Below are 21222 nucleotides of genomic sequence, written 5' to 3' on the forward strand. Positions count from 1 at the left end.
TCCAAAGCGCATAGCTGAGGGCTGACTCTAAGGAACATACAGCATGCAATACTGTAGGTTGATACGAAGTTAGAAAGGTGATATGATGACACAGTAAGAGCCTCCGGTGATGTAGGGGTGGCTTGACAATGATATGTCGCTATGGCTGAGCTTGAGCATTGTTGATGCAATACAAAAAGTACCAATACCGTTTGACTTCAACAGCTGTGGCATTACACAAAAATCCCAAATAGCAACCCGTCTTTCTCACGGTCTCTAGATTGTTGACAGTGACTGACCCTTCTGTCCACAACATACTGTACAGTCCATGCATTGTACACAGAGAGAGTGAAAATAAACCATGGGGCCAATCATAAGTACAGATAGTGGAGCACTAACCAGTATGGATCAAGACCCAGACTAAAGATCAAACATGGCATGCAAACACGCTCTCCCACTTGGGAATGTTTTCCACAGTTGTACTACTCAACAACAGTCAAGTACAGCAATCAGAACTTACACCCGTGTCTGTACTAAAACACAGTTTTGATTCTATCACTTTGACCCTGGGATCCCTATTATGGGCATGTCATTATATGTAAACATAAAACAACTGTAAGACAAAAAAGGAATTTAAAAAGAAAATAAATGTAATAATAACTAGTAAGACGCCTCAGGGCGACAAGCGAGGTCACGCCATGTCTTGGCCATTTGGCCAGTGATGTATATCGGACCAGTTACCCATGGAGACCCCTGATACCCATATATGGAGATCCATGTACTGTATATGGAGATACCGGTATGCTGTGAGAGCCCAATGCTTACTCAGTTATTCGTTATGTCAAAGTCCTATGATGTCTATGACTTCTGACATCATACCCTTTTATGCCCATACATGGAGATCCCTGTCTGTAGAACCAGCCACACAGATATGGGCTGTCTTGGCCATCTGTCTTGGCCATATGTGGATTCTGTTCAGTGTGGTATGTGGCCTCCATATATGGGCATTCCCATTATGACCTGTTAGATATGGGCTTAAAATTGATGACATGAGGGAACTCCATATATGGGCATAAAAGGGATTCTGTTAGTGTGACATCACAGTGAAGCAAAAAACCCATTCTGTTAGAGTGGTTCCCCTGACATCACAGCGATGTCAGAGCATGATGTCAGAGCGACAAACTCATAGAACATAAAAAAGTTGTACATGTCCGTACGGATGTATACGGACAATCTGTGACAATTCTGATAGTAAACTGCAATGTATTGAAGCCTATTCTAGCTATTCATCATACGACAAAGTATAAGTGGTTAAAGTGGGAGCAAAGAGTGGATCTAAGAAGAACCACTGTCAATACCATTTTTCAAGGCTATGTTTTACCCACTTGCATGTAACTTCATGCACGTCAGGAGGATTCACTGTGTTAACTTGACAGAGTGAAATTGCCCTGAGTCAGCAAAAAACCCACAAGCCATAATAATCACAACCCCTTGCTCTCTTTAGGGCCAATTCCTGATCGCTCATAACATAAAGCAGGGGCAGGTCTCCTTGCCTTTCTGATTTCCATTCGCCGGAGGAGCACTTGATAATTCCTAACAGATTCTGTCTCCTGGGCTTGACATGTTCCAACAGTATGTGATGGAACACAGTTCTCAAAAGCCCTCGCCACAGGCTACGTATAGTGCTGTTACCAGGAGATCACTTACACCCTTTCCCCAGGAACATACTCCTGGGAAAGAAAATCTGCAATAAAATATACTATGCTCTACAAAGAGTTGCCAGTCAGTCAGCCCTAGAAAGACAGAGGCAGAAATCCTGCAGGGCTAAACATTCAGAACAGCAAGCAGTCAAATCCAAAGCTCCCTATTTTCTCCCTATTTGATTTAACCACTTTCAACCTGGCGTCCCCATCTTGGGCATGTCATTATAGGGGACATTTTGTTATTAATTAAAAAAGAAAAACGTAATAAATAATAAATAAATATTTCAATTAACTCTTTTACAGCTTCGAACGTTAAGGCTCGTCCCAATTCTGACGGCGGCGCAAAGCCAATACGAACGCTCGTTCTTTTACCTTGTTTGAGCACTGTAAGCTGATGAGGGGTCGCGCGGGTGTGTACAGTAAAAACATCTCCCTTAACGCTGCTCTCAAATTTCCACCACACGTAAACATCAATGGAGTCCCAAATCACTTCCTGGCTGTATATTCTGTAGACCTGATCTAGAAAATGCATTTCTACGCTCTGAACGACGGAAAGAGGGGAGGGCCATTTCACATTCATTCCTTGCATAAGGCTTCCCCCTGTAGTCAGTTTGGCTACAGTACAGATATATGTGTCCATTGAAAAGGATTATGTTTGGAAATAATCCATAGATAATTTTCTATAACATCGCAAAGGTGAGCTACTTTTTGATGGCACCAGCACAAATAAATAAATAATAAATATGGCAGTAGAACAATTGACCCATAAAAGGGTGAATCAACACTCCAGATTGTATTATTAAGTAGACCTCCAGCTCTGAAGTCACCCCATCAAAGCTCCAGTAGATTCCCGCCTACCTGTGAGCTAATAGATGGAGATCCTTAATTAAAGCTAAATGATCCCACATGAAAGATTTGACATGTACAGGGATATGGTTTGAGAATGCCTATACTGTTGTACATGCTGAGGCTGTGGAGCTACAGTAAGTGACTGTACTTTTGAACTGATAGCCCAGCCTGGGTGAGTGCAGTACATGTGGCTGCTTGGTGGACATATCCTCCAGGAAACATGGGATTGTAGAGGCTTAGTCTGTCAAGGAGATGGGAGAATCTAAGTCCCCCGGAGGAGTGAGGGAGACAATAGCCTGCACTGCCACATCATCGTCTATAATACTGCAGAGCATGTCACACCAATATTTCACAGCACATACTTGTATGAGTGAGAGACAAATAAATCCTCTTGAATCTTGAATATACTGCACTGTGCCTAGCCTCCTAGTATGGTCTGTGTTCTGACTCTAAAGGGAGGACAGACAGGAGCTAGAGCAAATTCAGATCAATTTGACGTTTTGAACCATATCTGTCAGAAACCAGCTCATTTTCTTTTTACAAATTTTCAATTTAGGCATTTAACAGATGCTCTTAATCCAGAGGGATTTACAGTAAGCAAGAACAGGACACGAATGCATAGAAGTAGTCATCTTAAAAACGTATAGGTAAACCAAGGACCTATTCAATAAAATCAAAAACATCAATAATCTGTACATCGAGGCTATACACAGTCAAACCCATAGTTCAGTATAACATTTCAAAAATATGGTGTTTATACAGGCTGATAAGATGTATACGATAAGCTGCATGTTGCATATTTTCTATCCACTGGTACAATATTGTGTGTGCGCACACGCCATAGGGCGCACGCGCACGCACACACGCACACCCACACCCACACACACACACACACACACACACACACACACACACACACACACACACACACACACAATCAGCTGTTCGGGCAAAGGCTGTGCTTTCCTCTTCTTTCTTAAGCACAAACATTTCATGTGTGTTTATAGTGTGTGGGGTTCATCCCCGCTCTGGTCTATATACTGCTGTACTGTGTGGAGAACCTGCCAACTTAGTGAATCCTAGTTTGGCATTCTGCCAGCACTGCACTGCAGCACGCCACAGAGTCAGACAGTGCGAGTATATACAGGATTAAATCAATTGAACAGACTGCTTGTTGATTAGAGCTATACATTGTTATAAGCAGTAGTGGCGGAGCAGAGCGGCTATCAGCCTGAGGCTCATGAGGCTGAAGTAAGGGACTGCAACTCTACTTCTAACGCAGGGGTCTTCAACGTTTTCAGGCCAAGGACCCCTTAGTTGAGAGAGAGGTGAAGCAGGGACCCCCACAACCCATAGATACCATATGGTTTCATCGTTTGACATTGACAGCACAATCATCAGTGTATTTTGGGTTCATGTAAATGTGTGTTTTCAGATATTTAACCACTTGAACCGTCAATACTTAATAATCTTGACCTATCACTCTGTACTTGCTCTGCTCTTTTCCCCCTCTACACAAAACCTCTTTGCCAAAAATACCTGATCTACAAGCTCACAACACAGCAAGGCGTTGTGAGCTTGTAGATCTGCTATTTTTGGCTAAAAGTTCTCAAAATATAGACACTAGGATTCAAGTGGTTAATATAGAAATGGAGAAACAAAGCTTCTATCACACAAATACTTATATCACATAAATAACATTAACATACAGAGACGGGACATTTATTAAGGGATAAAAGGGGAACCTTGAGGTATACATTTTTGATTGAACTATATTGACCAAAAAATATATATATTTTTGAGTCTTTTCTGCCTTTATTTATAGTGGAAAGTGGGGAACAGGGAGAGAGATATGGAGAGAGACATGCGGTAAAGCTCATTGGGAACAGGACTCGAACCCGCAATGCACTCAGTCAGTCTACCTCTAAGCCACGGTCCGGGTCCTTTATTGGACATTTTAAAGGCAGTTTTGAAATTGTTCTGTTAAAAGTAGGCTTGACCAAGTTCCCCATTGTCTTGAATAAGTGGAATTAGTTTAAGAAGAGTTTTGGTGGTGTTACGGGAATTCCGTTTCCTCTCACACTCCGGTGATAACATCCCCAGGGGTAGCTATATGTAGCTATCTGAGGCAATATTCAATTCACTAATAATTCAATTCATTAATAGCCCAGACTTGCAAAATCCATTTAGTATCTCTGTTGCACTTCCTGTTGATGCTTTCAATTAACAACTCGACAGACCAATCAGCATACGCTGGAGGGTCACAGCCAGGCTTGCTCCTTCGCAAGAAAGCCTGGGATTTAGAAGAGACGAGGAACATAGAGAAAGAATGGACTCTATTTGGAGAAAACAGGTACTGTCTATGCAGAACCCCAAGGCAAGCAGGCCTTTGCCCCACAGAAAAGTGAGCTTGATTAATTCACCATGGCCGTAAGAAAGGCTTTCAGAGGCCTTTGTTTAGTTTCCCCCTCCATAGTCCCCCTCACATTCTCTCCCTCTCTCTTTTTTTCTCAAGCTGTTTCTTTCTTTTTCCATTCAAAGTCAAACATGCATTTCTATTATCTTTCATCATAGCACTTATTCCTCTGCTTATCCTTGACTTATTTACTTTCTCAAATCAACTAAATATAAAATGTTCACTTTAGTTATGGATCTCTGTGATCAAATACTTATTTGGTATTTGCAGACTGAGCAAACACAAGAACAGTGTTTAAAGTACTGGGGATGAGTTGATGAAGGGGTAAACCTCTTAAAACCTCTATACTTTGGAAAAACGGACATGAGTTGCAACTGTACTGGGTATGCTCTTTTTCACTCGACAGTCTACACACCAAATCTCTTTCTAAAAAGTAGCAGATGTGACACGTTCTGAGCTAGTAGATCAGCTATTTTTGCCAACATTCCCCACAGAATAGGGATGCTGGGGGTTAAGCATGAACACCCTTGACAATGGAGCCACATGAGGGAAAGTCATTGAGAGCCAAAGCTTATGTCAGACCCCTACACACAGTCAGGCACACACACTCACCCATGCACGCTTGTACACACCCAAGCACACTTGCTCTCACACGTACACACAAGCACACACGCACGCACAAGCACACATGCACGCACGGACACACACGCGCGCGCATGCACGCACGCGTGCGCACACACACACACACACACACACACACGCATGTGCACTCTCTCTATGGAAACCTTGCTCAGCTCTAGTCTGTGGGCAGGCAGAGTTTATTTACATAAGATTACTCTGCTGTTCGGGGTCTAATAGGTAAATGCTGTTGAGCAAAAGACACGGTCCATGATTAATTCGCCAAATTAGGCATCACCGTCATTCCATTCCATAGTGAATCATCATTGAACTAGTTGTCTGTCTAGCATTTATCCTAGGAGCAGGCAGGAATATGGTCAATAAACCATTTCTACAGTAAGTGTTTCACTATGGCATCTCCAGATTAAAGGTGAACAAACAATCCACCAAATCACACAAACATGTCAAACTAAATGAAATCTACAGTAAAGAGTAAAATCCTCAGTAGCATTTACAGATACTGTATAGCACTGGTTTCCAAACAGTGGGTCAGGACCCATTTGTGGGTCTCAGATTAATTTTTATATCTCTCGAGTAAAGCTGGCCTTACACTAACAGATTCATTAAGATTGGATCTTTGAACACTCACACTAGACGACATTTATGCTCGAGAATCGCCGCTGATTCAGATGTAGCCAGCCGATACTCGGGAGGGTCGTTAAATGCCCCGATTATCTGCTAAATGTTATAATAGATTTAAAAGTTTTTCAAAAAATGTCCACAAAAAATCTAAAATGTTCATGAGTAGATTTCTTTCTCAAAAGAATTTCATAAATAAAATGAAAAATAATCAAAGAAATTCCCTGAAATTAAGATTAAAAAAAAAGTTGAATTAATAGTGAAAATAACAGATCTACAAGCTCACAACGCAACGCTTCACACCACGTTGCGAACTTGTAGATCTAGTGTAGTGTGGGGGCAATTGTCTGATGGTTTGGGAAATACTGCTGTATAGTATAGCTTTGAAATTACTTGAAATCCAGGATCCCTGTCCTGTAATAGTTCGCCTATTTTTATCTGGTTAATGAAACACACATTCCCTAACATGGCTATTTGATATGGTCTTTCTTTACATCTTGCTACTCAGTCAGCAGCATATTGTCACTGTCAGGCAGAAACCTTGTATCTCCATCATTTCTAATTATTTTCATAAATGATACTTCAGTGGTTCTCAAACTTGAGGTCGCCAAACTTGGGGTCCCCAAATTATTTTGTGGGATCCCCAGATGATTAGCTTGATGTAAATAAAGAATTCTTACTCAACGGTAAATAATCCAACATACAGTATACAATAGGTGTGTACAGGTATCTGCACATTTATAAAGTGACAATTTAAGGACTTTCAAGACCTTTTTAATACCAAACTGGCAAATATTAAGTAAGAAAGAGGTGAACATTGTGAAAATAGCCGATCTACAAGCTGCGAGGCGTTGTGACCTTGTAGATCGGCTATTTTCACAATATTTATCTATGGAACTGAGTAACGCTAAATAATGCCTACAATTCCAAGTGCTTGTCAGGGTGGGGGTCCCCAGTTCAAATATGTTTATTTTGGGGGTCACAGCCTAAAACGTTTGAGAACCACTGACCTACTTTATCATACAAGAGTGTAGCACAAAAGTAGTGAAAATAGCTGATATAATAGTCGGCTATTTTCAGTATTTTAAAGAGTGTTTTTTTTTATTATTAGAAAGGAACGGCCTCCACCCGACAATGACGATATTATAGTACTGGATCATGTTCTGCTGGCCAGATATTTTAGGATCGGACTCCCATGGGACCCGTCTTTTTATCAGAGGAATAACAAATACTGGTCAGAGAGCGAGGCCCTATCAATGTCAACCCAAAGTCACACACAAAAGGTACAGTATATGCAGTACAGTATGGGCGCGCCGCACATGTGTGTGTGCACGCGCCATACATCCATTGTGGTTCTGGGTGGAGTTTGTTTATTTAAACACACAAAGGCTATGAGAGAACCCTCCTTTGTACCGGTAAGTATAATACAGAAGCAAACAATTTATCCTTGAATCAGAATTGAATGCTGAAGGGTGCCTTGCATTTTAAAGTGCAAAAGTCTCTGTTTTTATCCAGTGGGAGTTTTGCAATAAATATAAAACACTGAAAGAAAACCAAATAAAGACAAAGAAGAGACAAAGAAAACTTTAGTTGTGCAAACCTCTAAATTCCTTCTTTGACTGGCGTTCAGAGAACAATGACTACTTCTCCACATCCACAGCAGCTCTTTGAAATGGGACACTGTGTCACACTGGTCAACACTCTGTGGGTTGCCATGTCTTTGAGACAGAAGTTATCACCTTCAGTAAAGGATCACTTTAGACCTATTCTCTCCAGGAACAGAGAAAGAGGCAGTTGTAAATAAGGAGTTAACGTGGTGCCAATAAGTCAAATGGTGACAGTCCAGCCACAGATCACAGAGGGCAGAGCCGCACACACAGGAAGTGCATTCCTTCCCCTCACAGTCACTGCCCCCAGTGATGTTTGTTTAAACTGTCCTCCGATATGTGGAGAGATTAGCGCTCCGTTCACATCTCCCTCCACCCTGGCTTCCACAACTCCAAAAAGTACCTCTCTCTCTCTCCATAGGGTGTTTTCTACTGTACAAGAACGCTTGGAGATTCTCCTCAGTCCTCAGCCTCCCTCTCCATTTTATCGGCCCCATTTGGCAGTGACATCCCAACAGATTTACGATCCCATCAGGGACTGACTGACTGCCTGACTGACTGACTGACTGTTGTGGGGCTGTTGAGCAAGGAAGATGTACCGTACTGTAGAACGTGTTTTGCAATAGCTTTGCTAAAGTGTGACTTTTTAATTTATTTGCACTATTTTGTACATTTTGTCAACATCAAGCTTTAGTAGTGCAGCTATATAATTTAGTTAACATGTTTTCCAATCAACCGCAATATATGATGACAGGTTGAGGGAAATCCGACACTTTGTAGAAGGCCACAACCAGCTTCAGCTGTCTCCTAGGCCAGAACCCCAACGGCAGCAAGATGCTAACCAGACTCGGCTGCGGAACCTGAGGCATGATGGACGAAATGCGCTCCGATATTATCAGCCCATTTGCTTCCATCATCTCAGAGGCTGTCGAAAGCGAGACGACAGCGGCTCTAAAGCCTTTTGATGTACTCAGTCCTGAGCATCATTATGCTGGGTGTGATCCTAAATGGCTCTACCAATTCATATGACAGCTCCCCACACAGTGCTAAATCTGTTGAGCGCCATTCGACAAAACCACAGTGTAAGACTGCCATTTGGTCTGTGCGTGTGTCTGTGTTCACGTCGGTGTCTGGTGACTGGCAGGCAACTCCAGGCACTAATTAAAATCCGCCACTGTCAATTAGGGTGAGCCAAAGCGCACGGGCTGAGCGCTGGCGGAGCTACCCACACAGTGGACCTTTTTTACACTTTCGGGGTTAAATTAGCACTCTTTTGAAGATGTTAGATATAGATAATATTACTCACTTCACAGTAAAATCCTCTCTGGGAATTTATATTTATCCAACTCAGAGATTCATTCTCAGCTGTCTACTCATTTGAAAAGTATCTATACAGCTGATTCTTTCCTTTGCCTCTTTATTCCAGTTTCAGACAATGAGTAATGATTAACCACTTAAACCCTACTGTATATTTGGTTGACCCTCAGGGCTCTATACTAGAGGCCTTTCTGTTTTCGCTCTACATTAAATACCTTGTTGAAATAGCTGAAAATAGCCTATACCTACAAGCAAACAATGCTCTGCGAAAGCTTTCCTGGGTTTCCCCACAATATGGATTCTGGGGTTTTAAGAAGTTAACTGACGTGGGACAGATTAAAGACTCACCTGAGTTTGTCAGCCACAAAGATGACCCTGCGCTCCAGTAATAGGGAGGCGAAAACTCGTACCACCTGCCGCACGCTCAGGCAAGTGAACAGACTGTCAAAGTCCACATGTTCTAGTCTGGAATCCGTGGGTCGCCTCAGCTCTATGACCTGGTCAGGGAAGGGGCATTTAAAACAAATGAAATGACTGATATGAAATGCTGCATCATACAGTGACATCCCCATTGAACGAAAGCCACTAAAACATCACATGGGCAGTGGTGGGCAAAGTACTCAACTCCAGTATTTGTGTCAAAGTATAGCTTTACAGATACCGTATATAGCTAATACCGTAGATACAATATAGATACTTTACTAAGTACATTTTAATATCAATGCATTTCTGTATTGACATTCATAAATGAAAAAAGAAAACAATCTTAACAGGCTTAACACATTTTCAAAAACTGAAAATAACACACCGCAACGCATTATGAGTATATAGCAATTTTCTGAGAACTCAAAGTCGCTTTACAAAACAGCAACAAAATACTGTACTTAAGTACATTACTCAAGTAAATGTACTTTGCTACTTTTCACCACCACACATGGGTAAACATGAGGTCATCAACGTGCAGTATGAGGTAGAATGCTGCGTGTGTGTCAACAGCTTCTCTGACCTCGTTTCCTGCACCAGGCAGGAAGGTCTTCACTTTGATGATCTTCCCTGGTGCAGGGAAGGGTGACTCCATCAGACTGCGCATGAAGGGGTAGACCAGGGCGGCCGACACTCCTCTTCTCCTCTCCACCTCATCCAGGATCTGAGCACACAAGGACTTCAAACTTAGACCAGGTGCTTTCACTTGACCGATTTAACAGTAACACTAAACTAGACCAGACTATCACAGGACATAATGGTTTGACCCCCAAATCCATATTTGGTATCTGGCCACGGATCCCCCTTCTGGAAAGATTTTGTGCCAGGGAGACCCACATAAGAGAAGACAACTTTTCCCAAATAAATTATTCCACATTTTTCAAACTTTTTCCACATTTTTTCAAAATGTCACAATAGAGCACGGGTCTCAAACTGGCGGCCCGCGGGCCAAATCCGGCCCGCGAGACGATATTTTGTGGCCCCCACCTTAATATGAAAGTTTAATGTTGGTGCGGCCTGCGAGTTTTATATGAATGGCACTTTTACATTGTTGTGTGCGGAGCTGACGAACGGCATGACATCGACCGGGCTTGATGCAAGCAGAGACACATTTCTCAATGAGTGAAAGTTACAGCAGCGTTGCCATTGAGACTTTTCTTCCGTGCCTGCATGGCTAGGCGTCCCAGCGCGCTGTGTTCACAACACTTTTTTAAAAAAAAGTGTTTTAAGTTGCTGCCCGGCGTGACATTATACAACGTATAGGGCCAGCTAGGCTATGTCTCTCTCTGAATAAATGAAAGTGATGCGTACGCAGCGAGATAAAGAAAAGTAAGGAATACATTCATGTGATCTGCAGTCTCAATCAGATCAGATCTAGGGTAACCAGACTGAACGTGTCGCGCGTCGGTCGTCCACTCCCAATCCATGTGATTTTGTTAAACAGACTGCTGTTTTGTGTCGTGCACTCGTGCGCTGTTCTGTTTTATTTTTCCTCCTCCTCGACTGCAAAGCTCGCTTTAGAAATCAAATGGCAGCGAGCACTGGTAGAGAGCACTTCACCATGAAGTCTGCCACTGTGGAGCAGAGCTTACGCTAACCGTGAAACGAAACGTTGCCACTGTTGTGATGCACGACGTGCAGAAAAGATGATTTGATAGATAGCCAAAGATATTATGCCAAGGTACTATTATGGTTGTCCTGGGGAGAGGTGATTTATCCAACCAGAATACACTGTGCCGTGAGTCCTGTCCTGTGACTCCTGTCGCCAAATTGCATCGCGTCAAGAAGAGGGAACGCTGCTGAGTTATCCGGAACGTTCGCCCAAAACACACTCGCCCCCGGTTTTTTATGAGTAGGACTACTTGCTGGAAGTGATCGTGGGGGCGGGGGCGATCATGTTTTGGACGAGTTTGCATCCTCATCTCATACTGCGCAGCAAAAAATAATTAAACAAGAATTGACACAGTCAATATATATGCTGGTGAAATTGTGGGTTAAAAAGTCAGTCAGTCAGTCAGTCAGTCAATTAAGCACAAGCAGTCAACACACACCTCTCTCCTCTCTGCCTGACTGTTTCGGTCAGATGACAGACTCTGCATGCCTGGCCAATTAACCGTTAGTGACATCCTTACTGCAGACCACATTAATGATGTTTAAATCTGAATACAGCAGATATAGAAGACTGAAGAAACTGAAAACTGAAAAGTATTACTGATTTATTTACTTATTCATTCTTAATTTGTTTATGCCTATGTATTTGTTGATTGATTGATTGATTGAGAGTTTTATTATTAGTTTTGTACAGAAAACAGTTATACAGTTAACAGTACAGTATGTTCCATACAAATTGACTATCAAAGAAGGGATGTACCTGAGGAAAGTTATACACAACTTGTTCGCACCAGGGTCCTTGTTCATCTTATTTTGTGTTTGTTTGTTTATTTGTTGATTGATTGATTGGGAGTTTTATTAGTAGTTTTGTACAGAAAACAGTTAATAATACAGTACAGTTAACAGTACAGTACATGTTCCATAAGTTAAACACAACTTGTTTACACCAGGGTCCTTGTTCATCTTATTTTGTGTTAGAAAATATAAAATACATTTGAGAAGATTGGATTTTTTTAATTTCTTTGATGGGGAGATAGATACAGTAGTTGTTAGACTGGTATGAAACTACAGTATAATAATGAGACAAATTAGTGCACATGTTTGTTTTATTAGTGCGCTGCGCGAGTGTGCATGTGCGCTGAGGCTGCGGCCCAGCCTCAGCCAGATTCTGCCTCCAGCGGCCCCAAGGCAAATTGAGCTGGAGACCCCTGCAATAGAGCATCGCAGCGGAAGTGGATTCCTGGGGTCACTTAATATTCCCCATTCCTTTTCGCCATAGACTTTTACAAATATATTTATAACAATTATGTTAAGCCTCGAACCAAGCCATCCAGGATGGAGGTGAATCATTCATGACCATATAACCTTTGATCCTATGTGAAAATATATTTTAATATTACATTATTTGATATACTACATTTAATAACTACCCTTTGTTTAGCGATTTTCAAAATGTTCTTTTCATAGAAAACTAGAAGCAGTGCTCTTCCGAGCACAGGTCTCCACCAGGCCGTGCGTCCTGGTGGTGCTACTGTATAATAGGCCAATGTAAAAAGGGTGGCATATGTTCTTCACCTTAGATCTTTCATGGCAATCGGACGCTGCATGCATGATTTCAAGCATTGTGTTCCAAAAATGTGTTTTGCTAAAGTCTACCTGCTGGTGGCGCTATAACAGGACAATGTTAAAAAGGTAGCATTTGTTCCTTGACCTAGTGGGAATATGTGTGGCAAATGTCACGGTAATCGCAGGCTGCGTTGATGATTTGAGGCATTTTGTTCAAAAACGGAGCAATCCTGCAAACTTTGGAAGCTAATATTAGCCAATCAGGATGGAATGTGAAATATCAGACGGATCGGACTTGATCACATGACTATAGAGATACTGTGTACCGATTTGCATGATTTTTGGATAAAATCTCAAGGAGTAATATCCAAAAATGTGTTTTACATAAGTCGGCCCAAAGGTGGCGCTATAAAAGGCTGATGTGAAAAATGCAGGGCAAAGGTTTATCCTTAGCCTCTAGGGAGTGCGCTTACAAAGTTTGAAACTGATCGGTGGAGTTATAGGTAAAACCACAAATCGGGCTGTTATAACGCCACCATGAGGCTGATTAAAAAATAATTAAGTGGCATTTCTTCCTCGGCCTAGTGGGAACGTGTGTGCGCGATTTCATGATAATTGCACTTTGCGTTTGTGATTTGAGGCATTTTGTTCAAAACGGCTCAATCCCACAAACTTTGAAAGCCAATCTTAGCCAATCAGGATGGAATATGCAAAATCGGACCGATCCGTGTCGATCACATGACTGTCGAGATATTGCCTACCGATTTGTAGGATTTTTGGACAAAATCTGTAAGAGTAGTGCCCAGAAATGTGTTTAGCAAACATCGACCACTAGTTGGCGCTAGAAAAGGCCCATTTGAAAAATTTAGGGCAGAGGTTCTAGATTGGCATCCAGGGAATGTGTGTGCTCACTTTGGCAGTGACCGGGCCAACGGCGACTGAGATTTGGCGCTCACAAACTGCGAGGACGCACGGACGCACGGACGGACGCACGGACGGACGCACGGACGGACACACGGACGGAGGGGAAAACATACTCTCCCTCAGCCTTCGGCTGGTGGAGACAAAAAGGTTATATGGTCATGATTCACCTCCATCCTGGATGGCTTGGTTCGAGGCTTAACACAATTGTTATAAATATTTTTGTAAAAGTCTATGGCGAAAATGAATGGGGAATATTAAGTGACCCCAGGCATCCACTTCCGCTGCGATGCTCTATAGAGGGTCTGCGCATGACTTTCTGGCCTTGACAGCCCATACATCCAAACAGAAAAGTCTGATTGCATTAAACAACGTTAAACTCACTTTACAGTACCACTCACTTTGCCACTCGATTTTCCATTCACTTTATGCATGCGCATACCCTCTGTTGGACATATTGTGAGCTTGTAGATCGCCTATTTTCGGAACTATAAAATAGGGTGAAATGTATATAAAGTGGTTACACTGTTCCTCCTTTTCCTTTTGCTGGAGACTCTTGAGAACCACTGGTCTAGAAGACCAGTTTCTTTTTTTTCTTTCTTTCTGTCAAATGAATGAATGACCAAAGAAAAAAGAAACTGAACAGAGCTTTAAATCCTTGCAAGGTATATCCTTGCTCAACAGTGAATGGAAATGTAATATATTTTCATGCATCCGAGGACTGGAAATTGTCTGAAACACTGTGTACTTTTTTGCATTTTGGATATCGTCTGCATTTCTTTCCATGCGTGTGTGTGTGTGTGTGTGTGTGTGTGTGTGTGTGTGTGTGCGTGTGTGCGTGTGTGCGTGTGTGTGTGTGTGCGTGTGTGTGTGTGTGCGTGTGTGCGTGTGCGTGTGTGCGTGTGTGTGTGTGTGTGTGTGTGTGTGTGGGTGTGTGTAAATTCTCAGCCAATCAGCCTATTTTGGTCCAAGCAGCCTCCTGTCCGCAAACCTGATTGGAGAATCGCTCACTTTCAAGGTCATATGATCACTTCACTCTCCTGCACGTTTATGCACCAACGCACGCACACCCACGCGCACACGCACACACACTGTGGACACACGTCCCTGTGAAATTGAACACTGCTGTGCTCTTACATTTACTATAACAGCCCTTCTAATTCCTCAGTGGAGAACTTTGCAGTTACAGAGCTGAGTGGCTCACCAAATGGAGGCGTACTGTGGAAGTGCTGTACAGTAAAAGGACTACTTAGTCCTTTCGGTTGAAGGTCCTCACATAACGGATATGGTCCAAAACTGTGCAAACTCCTGTAGTTGTAAATAATTTCTTGTTGAAAGAAAGAGGGAGCCATTTATATAACCAGTCCTTAGATGTTTAATTAGGGAGCGTTTAACATTTTTTCCTTATCTCTCTCAAATAACACCATAATATTTCACTCTCTGAAACATAAGTTTAATTGCACACTGTCCTTGAAACAAACCATTTAAATGTACCGTCATTTCATATAGCAGACAGAAAAATCTCTGTTTCAACAGTCTGGACTTGCTCATTTTGATTAAACGTTCCATAGGGAAAATAGATTAATGAATAATTAGATAAGGCCAGAGAAGTCAAACACATGACTGTTCTGTTTAGTGTCACCACAACTGAGACAGTAGTTGAAGTGAGGCGATTAGAGGAAGCCTCTGGTTTACTGGTGTACAGACAAAATGCTGGCAGGCCTTCAACAGAAAGTCTAATCGAGAGTCATCGCCTTCAAGGCTTCGACTGAGACAAAGGTTTGCACACCTCAACCATAGTAGTCACGCTATACGCATCCAACTATGATGTATTTTGAGATGATTAGTCTGCAAAGGGTGTGTGTGTGTGTGTGTGTGTGTGTGCGTGCGTGCGTGCGTGCGTGCGTGCGTGCGTGTGTGTGTGCGCGTGCGTCAAAAGGACAAGGAACTCACCTTAGAGAACAAGTCAAAACAGCCTAGCCGACTAATGACGCAGTACACCTCTGGAAGGCGAGGTCCTTTCCCACTTGGCTGGAAGAGTGTAACAGAAAATCATTAGACACTGAAAACCAGTGGCTCATCAGTCATACTGTATAACTCTGAGAGTGTAAAGCAGGGGTCTTCAACAGGGGGTCCGGGACCCCTAGGGTGTCCTTAGAGTTACAACAGGGGGGACGCCAAATCCTTGTGTGATAGAATAATTATTTTAAATTAACAACTTGAACCCTCGCATCCCTATTCCGAGGAGATCTTTAGCCAAAAATAGCAGATCTACAAGCTCTCAATGCCTCGCAGCGCTATTTTCGGCAAATAGGTTTGGTGTAGAGGTAAAAAAGAGCAGACCAAGTACATAGTGAAAGGTCAACTTTACAAAATATCAACGATTTAAAGGAGTAGTTCACCCCCACTATTGATTAGTCACGCCATGGAGAGTAGAGTTCAAAAAATTTTTTGGTTTTTGTCACATTCCTAAGACAAAAAATTTATTTGAGTAAATTCGGAACGAATGGGGGTACATTTATTGTTATCACATTTTTGTCTTAGGAATGCGACAAAAAACTAAAAATATTATTGAACTCTAGTCTCCATGGCGTGACTAATCAATAGAAAAAAAGTCATTTTGGGGGTGAACTACTCCTTTAAGTGGTTAAATGTCTGAAAATACACATTAACATTAATCCAAAATAGACTGATATGCTGTCAAACAAGTCTATGAATCTATCTATGAAATTGATGAAAATCTCTACCACACATTTATAGAATATGTAGAGGTGGTCCCTGCTTCATCTCTCTCTCAGCTAAGGGGTCCTTGGCCTGAAAACATTGAAGACCCCTGGTGTACCAAATAACCCCAGGCACCCGTTACGGGTCCCTTTTACATTTGTACGCTCTCAGAGTTACAAACGGATAAACAACCGACACCGATGATTTCACAGTGTGCATTATGGAAAACCATCGTCCAGAGTTGTTCTGTGACAAATGGTGCTCCAAATGTTGCCAAACAAAACTATGGTATTGCATGCAGGAGCACAAGAATAAATGTTTAAAAGATGTGGCGGTAATTGCACATACAGATAAATCATACATAACTACCGTGGCCTTTAAATGTTGGCTGGCTAACATTCTGAGCCCAAAATGTCTCATGTGATCATAGAGCTTCCTAAACACAGGTGTTTAGCTAATTATCATCTCTATAACAATTTCCACAAAACTGGGCTCACACACACACACACAAACACACACACACACACACACACACACACACACACACACACACACACACACACACACACACACACACACACACACACACACACACACACACACACACACACACACGCACACAATGCACAATCACACAATGCACAATCACACATAGTGCACACACTCATGCACACACACACGTGAATGAACACAAACACACTAAAATGCCAATCCATTTGTCCATATTAGGTATGCAATTTTCTCCTCTACTTTGCTCCAAATGGATGATTAAATCAAGTATTCTGAGCTTGATTCAAGTCTTCAGGAATGCTTAGTGATTGCCAGCCATTGGACAAGCACCAGGAAAGGAGCAAAACGTTGCTGAAGGAAGGGAAGCTCACCATTCACTCAAGTCCCATCACACAACCAAGCAGTTATGGGGTCTTCAACGTTTTTTTCAGGCTAAGGACCCCTTAGCTGAGAAATTAAATGTTTTCATAGATTTCATAGATATCTATCATACTATACAGCAGGGGTCTTCAACGTTTTCAGGCCAAGGACCCCTTGGCTGAGAGAGAGATGAAGCAGGCACTCCCCAGATTCCATATAGTTTCATCGTTTGACAGCACAATCATCAGTGTATTTTGGATTCATGTCAATTTATGATATCAGATATGTAACCACTTAAACCATCAATACCTAATAAACTTGACCTTTCACTCTGTACTTAGTCTGCTCTTTTTTTCACCTCTATACCAAAACTCTGAGGACCCCCTAGGGGTCCCGAACCCCTGTTGAAGACCCCTGCTGTACAGTAAATTGCTTTGGATTAAGAGCGTCTGCTATAATGCCTAAATTGTAAATTGTAGCCTCATAGGTTTGACAGCACTACCATCAGTGCTGAGTAATTCTTTTGTTTGTTTACACAATATCTTTTCCATTAATATATTGGATTCATGCCCCCCCCGTAGATGAAGAGCTAACCTACTACTTCTCTGAGCTCAACAAAAGAGTCAAGAATAACCCCCTACAACAGCACAATTTAGAAATGCTCCATACATGGCCTGTGCAGCGGATGCAAACATCTCAGAATAACCATCATATCGTCGTTGTCGGGTGGAAACCTCGTATCTCCAAGTTTTGAATTTGTACGTCCTTTCGCAAAGTAATGCCCTGCTTCATCATACAAGGCCGTCACACAAAAGTAGTGAAAACAGCAGATCTACAAGCATACAACGCCTCGCAGTGCGAGGCGTTGTGTGCTTGTAGATCGGCTGTTTCCACTAGTTTAAATCATTTTTAAAATGATAAATGCAAAACGAACGGTTTTGGACATACAAGGTTTTCATTGGACAACGACGATATAGCACATACAAATACAGTGCTAAAACACACACACGCACGCACGCCAAACCTCTGAGAACATACACACTGCAGTAGTGTAAACATCCTTCGGCATTCCAATGGCAAACAGAACTCACCACCGCACATACACACAAATTCACACACAACCATGCTTTCTGACCACAAGCCAAATATGGGGCCCGACATAAAAACTTCAAAGGGCGCCCAAGCGTCACTGTGGGGGAGACACTCTGCAATGACAAAGTAAAGACTTTTCATGGTTTTCTCTTCTTGTCTTTCCTTTCCTGAGAAACTCTCATTAAATGTGAGCGAGTCCATTTTAACTGTGGTTCATCCCGTTGGCTGTGAGAGACGAGACAGGCCCAGCCTTATCACATCTAGCCATTAACCACTTAAGCCCTATATAGTTACAGCGTGCGCTAAATAGCAAAAATAGACGATCTATAAGCTCACAACGTGACTCGTTGTGAGCTTACAGATCAGCTATTTTCAATCTTTGAATGTTTTTTTAATTAATTTAAAAATTACACAGACAATGTTTAATGTTTTTTAATTAAAGGTAACACAACCTATTCATACGCCATTTGCTGTTGTCTCGTCATAACGCTGACGAAGACCAACAAGGTCGAAATGCGTACGTTAGTGATGCGCGGGTCAGGTTTTTTTCATAACCCGCACGGCCCACAGTCCGCACGGAACGTAACCTGCCCGCCCGTGCCGCAGAACAATACAAATCAACGAATCCGCCCGCCCCGCAAACCCAGATTAAAAAAAAAGATGGTACATCATCTCCACAATAGCTCATCTTTATATACGGCTCTTCTAAGTACCCAAAGTCGCTTTACAGAAAGGTTTACAGTAGCACAATATTGTCATGGGCTAAATAAACAAACGTGTTGTTCAAATTGGGGTTTAGCCTAAAAGACATTGATTCAAAGACGTTCATTCTCTCTAAATCGCGGGGGCATCGTCGGGGTAAGAATGGCGTTTCAGGTTTTATGTCAATCATATTTATACAGCGCCTCGCACTTACTTTAAAAGACGGACAATATTAAATCCTGTTGGTTATTGATTAATGACCAGATTGGAGAGATGGGAGCGACTCGAAGTGAGCGTGGTTGGTTCATTCAGTCAAAAAACCTGTCTCACTTGCGAAAGTTGTATTTCAAATCGTAGGCTATCCGTTGACAGGCTGGTTATATAACTTAACCGACACAAGGATGACAGAGACATTTAAGTGAAATCCTGATCAGCGACACGCGCTGAATGTTTGTGCATTCTTCTCTGCTGAGCTCACGTTGTGTCTGAGCGCAAATGTTGGCAAAATGTGGTTCGCGGCCCCAACAGGAGTGGAATTGGGACGGTCCTCGCACCAAGGAGCGGAGGAGAAACCTCGCTCCTCTCTGGCGCATTTTAAAACTTGCTTGCCCAAAATCGGGATGCCAGGTTGAAAAAGTGGTTAAAATCCTATGTTGTACACTTCACTTCTCTACTCCCACTCCGGGGTTTGGTGTAACGCAACGTGTCAGAGGTCCATCCCAGCAGGAAAGCCCACAACGTCACGTATTCAAACAGAGAGCCTGTCATAACAAACAGGGCTCAGCGGGGTCCGAACAGGGAGCTGTGAACCCATGAACAAGTGACTGAATGGTGGCTCACCAGCAGGCGCCTGCAGTAACCGAACCTCCTGCTGCCGTCCTCTCCTGTCAGCATGAACGAGAAGGTCTCGCTGCAGTGAGGAGCAAAAACATACACATGGGGATCAACCCAAATACACGCACACGCGGGCTCACGCACACACACACACAAATACAAAAAATAGCAGATATACAAGCTCACAGCGCGGCACAAGCTTGTAGATCTGCTATTTTTGAAAAATCTTGATTTATTTTGTGGATATCTTTGAATATATCTTTTTAAAAGCAAACATTTGTGACTCAAATATTTGCTTCTGGGGGCTCCCTGGAACAACATATTTTGAGATGGGGGTTGGCGGCCAAATAAATTACATGTCATTTTGGGGGTCTTTGACATTGAAAATGTTTGAGAACCACTGCCAGGGTGGATAAATGGTTGAACAAAATGGAGGACATGTACTCTATGGAGAAGGTGACATATAAAATGAATGGTAAGGAAAACGTTTTTGAAAACCATGTTTTTTTTACCCTAGCAACCAACTGTTTACCATAGCAACCATTTGTTTACCCTAGCAACCAACTGTTTACCATAGCAACCATGTTTTTTTTACCTTAGCAACCAACTGTTTACCATAGCAACCATGTTTTTTACCCTACATCCCTCCATATATGGAGATAACCGACGAATCTCACTAAGTCGCAGTTTAGTATCAAAACCTCCACCGGCCGTCCGTCGGTCACACGTCACACGTCACACCTTTGCCCTGCTCATATCTCCGCATCAGTATGACATCACACTGCTGACATCAGTATGACATCACACCGTACACAAATGACCCTTATATAAGACCGGCATTGTCTGACCTCACAAGCCCCATATTTGGACACGAACAACATATAACTCCATATGTTAAACAGTTGGTTGCTAGGGTAAAAAACATGGTTGCTATGGTAAACAGCTGGTTGCTAGGGTAAACAGTTGGTTGCTAGGGTAAAAAACATGGTTGCTATGGTAAACAGTTGGTTGCTAAGGTAAAAAAAACATGGTTGCTATGGTAAACAGTTGGTTGCTAGGGTAAAAAAATGGTTGCTATGGTAAACAGTTGGTTGCTAGGGTAAAAAAACATGGTTGCTATGGTAAACAGTTGGTTGCTAGGGTAAACAGTTGGTTGCTAGGGTAAAACCATGGTTGCTAAGGTGGTTGCTAACGTACACTAACAGACCAGCAACAACAGACTGCAACGTACACAAAGGTTTGTGTACACATGTGGGCGGCGCCTGTACACTATCCAGCTGATTTGCACGCA

General features: G+C 42.4%; 1 protein-coding gene across 2 annotated transcripts in view; it reads right to left on the reverse strand.

Moving 5' to 3' along the window:
• dennd2b (DENN domain containing 2B) overlaps positions 1-21222 on the reverse strand; it is an 80789-nt gene that overhangs the window by 7479 nt on the left and 52088 nt on the right. For both annotated transcript variants that reach the window (XM_080730638.1, XM_080730637.1), the window contains exons 11-14: positions 19938-20007; positions 15663-15740; positions 10135-10275; positions 9477-9625 (exon numbers count right to left, since the gene is read on the reverse strand). In XM_080730638.1, the coding sequence (XP_080586764.1) occupies positions 9477-9625; positions 10135-10275; positions 15663-15740; positions 19938-20007 (438 nt within the window). The remainder of the gene's footprint in view (positions 1-9476; positions 9626-10134; positions 10276-15662; positions 15741-19937; positions 20008-21222) is intronic.

Source organism: Nannobrachium achirus, assembly GCF_963921795.1.
Source record: "Nannobrachium achirus genome assembly, chromosome: 7".
NCBI lineage: Eukaryota > Metazoa > Chordata > Actinopteri > Myctophiformes > Myctophidae > Nannobrachium > Nannobrachium achirus.